Below are 9,603 nucleotides of genomic sequence, written 5' to 3'. Positions count from 1 at the left end.
CCAATATTCCAGCTCAAATTAAGGAGCAACATCAACCATGGAGATGTATACTTGAACCTGAAATTTACAACTAAAATGTGAGTAACAAACCACTAGGTCAAAGCCTAGGGTCAAAAGGGGATCAAAAATCCAAAACAGAACTTCAAACTCAACATGAATCACATTTAACCAATCAAGAACAAGTCCTAAAAAGGACCAAACCAAAATCAATAGGCAAGTTCATGTAATAGACAAGAGAAGTCAATGACCAATTCAAGGCACACATTTGAACATTAAAAATGAAAAATCCAAATCAAAACAGAAATGATTCAAATGATTCTGGAAAAATTCATGAACATTCAACACACCTAACATGATCATCACACAAAAAATCAGAAGCATTAGAGGTCATTTGGCATGGAAATTAAATGGTACAAGTTAGACAACCAAATGTGTGACACAAATTGTCACACCATGCAAACACAAGCATAAAACAGAATTGGCACATGAGAAAAATACCAAACCAAGCCTAAAACATCCATCAATGTGTCTAGAATCAGCATGTAAAATTTCAAGTCCATTGGATTAAAACAAGCATTTCATGATAGTTTGAACAAGGCAAGGTCATACATGCACACATGATCGATCAACCTAGAGCAAATAAATTTCCAGCCATGCACAACTTTCAAACTCATGATCATAAAAAACTAGACATCGCAAGGAACATTTTGCAAAAAATTGGGAGTGAATTGGATCATTTATCAATTTGTTATGGATTTTACAAGTTGGTAGAAAAAATAAAATTCAAATATGAACATGCATGGCAAAAGAGGGGGAAAATGTGAAAAATGCTGAACAATTGAAATTGTCCTCGGTGGGATTCGAACCATGCGCATATTCAAATGAGCGCGCGCCAGGCAAAACGACCGCGTTTGGTCTGGAACCCTAGCGCTGCATGGAAATTGCAGAAAACGACGTTTGAAACCGACGCAATACACCAGAAACCGTCGTAAATGTCCAGAATGCATGAATCTTCATCTTCTTCATGAGGAAGAAGATGAACATTTATGTCAAATTTCCAGATTTTCCAGATTCGCCCAGAATTTCACAAAACGCATATCAAATCAAAGCTTAGGCCATGTAGAGCACGGATCCACAATCATTTAAACTCAAAACATCATAATCAAAGAGAATCGTGCATGAACATTTTTGCATCTCAAACTTTAAATGCACATAACTCCATGAATAATGCACCAATTCACACGATTTTTCTACCAGAATTCTCAGGGAACAAAGATCTACACGAATATACTCATGAATTTGAGAATAATTGAGATCGAATTTTCACCTTCTTGAAGAGCAGGTTGTGGTTTTGCAAGTTCCAAGGCTCTAAATGATCCAAAGCTGTTCCAGAAGCCTTATGGAGATGATTGATGAAGAACTGGAAGCTTAAACACGTGTGAATCCAACTGAATTTGAAAACTCCATTAATGCTTCAAGCTTCAAGCATGCACGAAATTGAGCAGAGAAACACCAATGGCACGTCTAATCTCACTCAAAACCACTCCATGATCAACAATTCAACAAGAGAAATGAAGTTTGTGTGAAGAATTTGGAAAATCTTTTTGAGAGAAATTTGAGAATGGAATTTGGATCTAGATCTGAAACTTGTGTTATGAATGAAACAGTTATGATTAAGCTTTTATATGCCTTGCTAATCATTCTGAAATTAACACTAAGCCATGTTTAATTGAGATTAGAAAGAAATAAGGTGCATGTACAAATTTGCATTTTCACCTCATGCATGAGATGCACACGTGAACAGTAACATGTAGCTCACTATTTTCACTCAAAATCACATTTCAAACCCAATGGCAATGGTAGAAAGTCCATACAATGCACCATTTTTAAATTTCCAATGGACTTGGATATGCCAATGCTCATGTGATAACATTTCATGCAATGTGATGGTTGATTTGGAAACCTCGTGACATGAGAAGAATAATGCAAAAAGAACCACTCAATTTGGAGTTTTGGTTCAAAAGATATGGTCATTTGAAGTTTCAAGCATACTTTGCAATGATTTGATCATAACTCCTTAACCATTCATTAGAAATTCATGATCTTGGACTTTTTGGAAATGGGAGAGAAAGATATTCAACGTTCATGTTGGACAAAATTTCATTTTAAGCTTCTTTGATGTTGGAAAGTTGAGTTGAAGTTGGTCCAAAAACTTGCCATTTTTGGAAACTTTCAAATTACAGGTCACTTTCCATTTTGGGAAACTTTTGATCTGGCTTCAAAATCTTCAAGGTAGATGTTTGACATGTTTAATACCCTTCTTTGGGACATGAATGAGGTGTCCCAAACCATTTCTCCATCTCCTAGCCCTCAGTTGACTTACAGTTGACTTTTATGGGCCTCAGATGACTTGATCATGCACTGTGGACTTTGAACCTTCAACACTTGGCTAAATTGCATCAAAATGAACCTTGATTCATGTAAGCTCTCTAGAACAACCATAGGGCCTTCATCTCATGGAAAAACCCTTGATCTCTTGCACAGATGGATTCTCCTGATCAGTTTTGACTGATGAAATGCAACATGCTATGCAATGCTAATGACCTAAAAATGAAATGTATATACAAATAGGAGGTGCAAATTTGAGGTGCTACACTTACCTAGTAAGAAACCAGTAGATGTTTCTAATGAGACTGCTGAGAATGTTATTAATCTGGAGGAAGAGAGTTCAGAAGAAGAAGAGGACACCTTGGTTCATCATGTAAAACCAAGTGTTGCTAGGAAATTGAAGACCAGAAAAGGGAAGACTGTGGCTGAGATGTTGACAGCCAGAACTAGGAAGAAGACTGCTGGTGTAGGACCCTCCAAATCATGGAGTAAAGTTGAGGTTAAGAAGAGGAAAGTTAGAGAGAGTTCTGACTCTGAAGAGGATGTCGAAGATGATGTCCCAGACATCTCTCCTGCTAAAAGGCAGGCTGTTAAAAAGTCCCCAGCCAAAGTGGCAGTTGTGCACTTAGACAACATCTCTTTCCATCTGGAAGATGGTGCTGCCAAGTGGAAGTTTGTCATTCAAAGGAGGGTTGCTGTTGAAAGGGAGCTGGGAAAGGAGGTTGTAGAAGTGAAGGAAGTCATGAAATTGATTAAGGCTATTGGACTGATGAAAACTGTTGTTGCTTTGCCCCAATGCTTTGAAGGGTTAGTAAAGGAGTTTGTTGTGAATATCCCAGAGGATATTTCTAAAAAGAGTAGCAAGGAATTCTGCAAGGTCTTTGTAATGGGCAGATGTGTGAGGTTCTCCCCAACCATAATCAACAAGTTCCTAGGGAGAGGAACTGAAGAAGGTGTGGATTTAGAGGCTACAGACAATGAAGTCTGTAGGACTATTACTGCTGGCCAAGTCAAAGAATGGCCTAGTAAGAAGCATTTATCAGCTGGCAAGTTAACTGTTAAATATGCCATCTTGCACAAGATTGGTTCAGCCAACTGGGTGCCAACGAATCATATCTCTACCATCTCTAATGGTCTTGGAAGAATCATTTATGCTATTGGAACCAGGCTAAACTTTGACTTTGGAAGGTTTATGTTTGAACAGATTGTTAGACATGCCTCCACTAATGCAGTAAAGCTGCCTATTGCCTTTCCATCCATCATCTGTGGAATTATCTTAAGCCGGCAACCAAGCATTCTCAACACAAGTGATATTCCCAGCAGAAGAAAGCCTCTACTATCCATTCACTACAAGTTGGTTGAAGGAAGCCATGTCAATGATGTTGTCATAACATCTGCAAGGAAGGAGCCTGTCTCTCAAAGTAGCTTGATTGATCAACTGAAGGAAACTTGTAAGGAGCTGGATACTGGTATTAGGGTTGCCAAGGCAAGGAAAGAGGCTTTGGAGGTTCTTATTCGTAACTTAGAGAAGGAAGAGATGGAGAAGGCTGGTGAGACCAAGGACTCAGATGCCAATACCTCAAGTGAGAGGTCCAATGCTCAATCTAGTGGCAGTTCTGATTCTGAAGGTGAAGATGATGCTTCTTCCTCAGACTGAGTGGTAATGGTTCCCCCTGTTATGAAGATTGGTCCCCCTGTTCTGAATGTTGTTCTAGATGATGTTATGTTTTGGAAGCTTGGGTGTTTTATTATTTTTTTTGAAATGTGTGTAATTTTGTGGCAGTCCTTACTGATGCCTTGTTGTAATAGTTGGGCTCTTAATGAGTTCCATGGATTTCTAATTATCTCAGCTATCACAGCTGTGTATAATTATGGTTTGTATCTCCTAACATTTATGTTTTAACATTTTATATGTTATAACATCTGTTGTGACATTCTCTGCTAGGCTGATTGACATTTATTTTGTCTAATTGGTCACCTTTGGTCTATTTTGACTTAAAAGGGGGAGAAGTGATTATGTGGAGTGATTATGTGAAGCAGTTAAATATGTGGAGATGTATGTGCTGGTATAGCTGAACAGATGAACAGCTATTGTTGAAGGAGATGTGGTTGATGTAAAACAGAATGTTGTTCTATTTACAGATGTTAGAGGAGATGTCTGATGTGGTGCATAGGTGATGTTGAAGCAGATGTCAGAGGGTGACTGTGATTGTTACAGGTGCTATTATTACAGTTGTTGTTATTACAGTTGCTGTTATTGTTAAAGGAGATGACTGTGTTGTACAGACTTAGGGGGAGAAGAAGTACCCTTGTGCATTTATGTGTTTTACTAGTTGCTATTATAGCTAGTAATTCTGTTTACTTATGTTGCTGCTTAAACTGTTGTTATGCTGTTTAACTGCTGATAGTTTTTTCTTGTGAACAAAATGGACAGATATATGTTTTAGCCAAAATTTGTCAAAGGGGGGGTTTGTTGGTTCTAAGTGTTGGCAGCAATTTTGGTAAAACAAAGAGTGTTCACAAGATGTTGCATGTGATGTCTTAACATGAGATATCTGTGTACCTGCTGGAGTTTAAAAAAATATAATTATGCAGGATTGTTTCAGGGTGTCATACACGATGTCATGGTATCTGATATTATGTACCTGCTGGATATTTAAAATGGAATTATGCAGAATTGTTCCAGGATGACAGACCCGATGTCATGACATCCTGTACACAGAACATTCAGGGTGAATGTTATGTGTTATGTGATTACGCATTTAATGGTAATCTATATATGATTGAAGATCTGATTTGCAAACGCATTCAATCATTAATTACAACCTGATTTACTTATTTTCCAAAGAGATCTACTCAGCTGTCATGAGAAGATTTAATTGGAAAATAGTTTTAGGGTTTTCAAGATGTCCAAGCCCAGTTGAATGCTTCTATAAATAGGACATGGAAAACCTGATTTGATACACAACCAATACTAAACGAAATATTGAGAGAGAATAACGGTTTGTGTCTTGTAATCCATTCAATTCATCCATAGATGATTGATGTGGTCTGATTTGTGAGTTGTAATTTGTCACTCAAAGCTTTTAAGCATGAGTGTGTGTCTACTTGATTGAAGCTGTTAAGTAAGATCAAGTGTGTGTCTACTTGATTGAAGATCAAGTGTGTGTCTACTTGATTGAAGATTAAGTGTGTGTCTTTGAAGAGTGTCTTCTTTTCATAAGTAATTGTTGTTTACAATCACAGGTGCGATTGAGGGGGAGTGAGTGGGTTCTCATATCTAAGAGTGCTTAGGTAGAAATCACACGGGTAGAGATTAGGTGAAAAAGACTGTAACTTGTTGAAGTGTACTGAGAGTCTTTGAACTGATTCTATTTAGTGGATTTCCTTCCTGGCTTGGTAGCCCCTAGACGTAGGTGAGTTGCACCGAACTGGGTTAACAATTGCTTGTGTCTTTTGCATTACTATTCTTTATCTTTATCCTGTTTGTATTATTCAGATATTAGTGTCGTGACATTACCTTCGAAATCTTATATCTGATACCAGAATTTCATTTATTACTTCCAAAATCTTAATGGGCACAAGATATGACCCATTACAAAACGAATCCTTGAACCGACTACCAATTTTGTTTGACAGTAGATGTTTAGGGGGTCTCGGACCGGGTTGGATAGTTTCACATATTCAATCTTTAATGCGTTTCTTGGGCCCTTTAAGTTTTTGACAATTATAAATATAGTTCTCTCTCTCTTTCTCTCTTTCTCTCTTTCTCTCTATCTATCTATCTATCTCTATCTCTCTCTCCCTCTCTCATTTGTTGTTGACGGGTGATGCATAATGTAACATTCATAGTGAGAAGCAAATGATAGAAATTCTTAAGATTATATTCTTGGGGTTTTGCAGCATTTTAGGGCTATTAAGAGAATTTGAGAAACACTTTAAGCACCTTGATTTTGTGTGATTTTTATATTGATAGTTTGAGAGATTGTGAAACACTTTGGTAGAAAATAGAGTTCAGTTTGCAAACTCCAAGGGTTATTTTTTTTAACTCATATTGTAATCTCTTGTAACAATTTTGATCTATAGTGAATCAAAGATATCTTTTTTAATGGTCAAATACTATATCAATAACAAAGGGGGAAATATTTCAAACGAGTACACAAAAAGTCAACGGGCATAAGAAGTGTCAGGTCAGCAAAACAAACAACAAGGAAACTAAAAAAGCAAAGAGAATGAACTACTCAAACCAAACCCCAACATAAAAACTCAGCTGAAGGAAAGGAACCTAGCAACCCACCAACCAGCACTAACCAAGCTAGAACTGAGACACCAATCCCACTGACCACGGACTAAGACCACAAGAAAACATTAACCAACCACTACGCTCCAAGTTAGAAACTCGATTCGCTATTGGTTCAAACACATAATAGGATTTTGAAATCAATTGGAGAGAGAGAGAGAGAGAGAGAGAGAGAGAGAGAGAGAGAGAGGTCAATAGGGATCTAATAAGATGACTCGAAGAAAGAGTATTATGTTTGATCAAATTGAGTAAACAATTTTTTTATATGCTCGCCTGTTATATTTTTATTATGCTTAAACCCTTTAGTTAATTGTGATTTTTCTTTATCTTACGCATCAAATTTAATTTTCGTGTGATTCAACTTTTAACTTTTTTTTCATTTTTCACATCAATTTCAATTCAAAATATTTCGCTTTTATATTTATGGTAAAGATACCTCAGTAAAAAAAACCTCCCTTTTCTTTATACAAATTTTTTAATTTGAATTATTTTGGAATGGAAGGAGTTACTTAAATTTAATGCAATTAGTTTCTGATTTGTTTAGATCTACAATGGGTCCATTTATTTTAACTTTAAAAACAAATATTTTAAAAAAAAAATTTATAAAAAATGCTTTTTAAATTTTTTATTATAAATTAAATAATTAATTTTTACATCCTATAATATAAATATATATTATTAAAAATTAAAACATAACCAAAATCATAAATTTTTTCAAAAAGATATATCTTAAAAATGATATTTATGAAAAGTTACATCAAATAACTTTAAATTTAAGAGATTTTTTAAATTTTAATATCTAATAAAATTTATAGCAAAATTATGAAATATTCAAAATAACATTTTAAAAATAAATATTTTAGATTTAATTTAAAAAACTTTTTATAATGTTTTGAATAAAAATATGTAATGTTAAAAGAAAACGGAAACTTTTTTTTATGTAAAAAAAAATGAAACTTACAATAGCCTTTTGAAGCTATAGTTTGAGTAACTTTTAAAAATGAAATCAATCATAAAAAAACAAAAATGTGACCATTTATATGATCTTAAAGTTTACACAAGCATAATCATAGACTAAACAACTGAAAAAAAAAAATCAAATTGTCTAAACTATATGATTCCATCAAAAAGTCAAATAATACTATTGTGTAGATTATACGAGTTGTAATGCTTGACCTTTCAACTATACATTAAAAGCACGACGAAAGCCATGTGATTCCAAACACTTCAATGAATTTTATATGCTATAGCCTAGTTGGAAACGTGGAATTCACCTAAATAATCAATGCACATTATATAGATACATTGAAAATGCTTCACCCCCAAGAAAGAAAGCAATAGTTTTACAAGAAACATGTGATTAGAATATTTTCCATGTTTTAGATCAATAAGACAATTTGTTTAATGCTTAATGATGATTATTAGCCGTCATTTTTATCGAGCTTTGCACTCTACAAACCTTATAAATATAGCTTAGTATTTTGATATTTACTTACTAAGATAAAAGTCACATTATTTCCAGGTTTTAAGGAGAGTTCATCAAGAAAGTTATAGAGTTCTTATTCATCAACAATGATGCAAAAAAGGTATCTCTAATTCTCTAGAGTTTGATATATATGTTTTCATTTTATTTTATTTTTTCTGTGAATGATATTATGATGAAAAACTTCAGGTTGGAAGGTAAGGTGGCGATAATAACCGGTGCAGCGAGTGGAATAGGCGAAGAGACGGTGAAATTATTCGTCGAAAATGGAGCATTTGTTATTGCAGCAGATATTCAAGATGAATTAGGTCATAAAGTTGCAGATTCAATAGGTTCAGAAAAAGTAACATATCATCATTGTGACGTGAGAGACGAAAAACACGTTGAAGAAACGGTTAACTTTGCGTTGGAAAAGCACGGTCGCGTTGATGTTTTGTTTAGTAATGCAGGAATAATAGGCTCTTTATCAGGAATACTCGAGCTCGATCTGGGCGAGTTTGAGAAAACTATGGCTACAAATGTTGTTGGAACAGCAGCTATGATCAAGCACGCGGCGCGTGCCATGGTTGAGAAAAAGATACGCGGTTCGATCATATGTACTACTAGTGTTTCTGCTTCTGTTGGTGGAACAGGTCCTAATGGTTATACTACATCAAAACATGCTGTTTTAGGACTTGTGAAATCTGCTTGTAGTGAACTTGGGGGTTATGGAATTAGGGTTAATAGTATTTCTCCTTATGGAATTGCGACGCCGCTTTCGTGTCGAGCTTACAATCTTGAACCTCATGAAGTTGAAGCTAGTACATATTGCAATGCTAATTTGAAGGGTGTTGTGTTGAAGGCTAAGCATATTGCAGAAGCAGCTTTGTTTCTTGCTTCTGATGAAGCTGTTTATATCAGTGGCCATAACCTGGTTGTTGATGGTGGCATATCGGTTGTTCGTAATACTACTACGTTAGAGCATGTTTGAATTGACAGTGAATTCATCAGATCACGAATATATTTTTAACAAAATTACACTGTCATTGGGATTTCTGATATGTTTTTATATGTTTTATGTATCGAATTTTACGAACTTTTCATTTTATTAGTAAATCTTGATCCAATGTACTAATTTTTTTATGAAAAATTATAAGTTCATTGACCATTTTTGCTCAATTAGAAAGCTTGTTTGTTTTGTGATTTCTTATTATTGTGTTAAAGGGAAGGTTCTTAGTTCTTAGCTTGTTTCTGCCCCTCATTATTACTCACTTTCTCTAAGTTTTTTATTTTATTGTTCCCATGTTGTGCCACCCATTTCTTGCTATGCAAGATTTATTTATAATTATTGTTGTGCAATGTGCCACATTTTGTGTCACTCTTTCTACGAAGTTATTAGCACTATAACTTAAGAACGACCACATTGAGACAAGGGAACCAGAGATGTTGGTGG

At 35.1% G+C, this 9,603-nt stretch overlaps 1 protein-coding gene across 1 annotated transcript; it reads left to right on the top strand.

Moving 5' to 3' along the window:
- The first annotated feature begins 8,025 nt into the window (after positions 1 to 8,025).
- On the top strand, positions 8,026 to 9,318 carry LOC127132576 (short-chain dehydrogenase reductase 3b). Its single transcript, XM_051061531.1, has 2 exons — positions 8,026 to 8,274; positions 8,361 to 9,318. Exons 1-2 carry the CDS (start codon positions 8,261 to 8,263, stop codon positions 9,139 to 9,141), a joined length of 795 nt encoding a protein of 264 aa, XP_050917488.1. The 5' UTR covers positions 8,026 to 8,260; the 3' UTR covers positions 9,142 to 9,318.
- Positions 9,319 to 9,603: the final 285 nt, after the last annotated feature.

Source organism: Lathyrus oleraceus, chromosome 3 (assembly GCF_024323335.1).
Source record: "Lathyrus oleraceus cultivar Zhongwan6 chromosome 3, CAAS_Psat_ZW6_1.0, whole genome shotgun sequence".
NCBI classification, from domain to species: Eukaryota; Viridiplantae; Streptophyta; class Magnoliopsida; order Fabales; family Fabaceae; genus Lathyrus; species Lathyrus oleraceus.
Note: the sequence above shows the minus strand (reverse complement) of the source record. Positions and strands in the feature narration are given on the sequence as shown.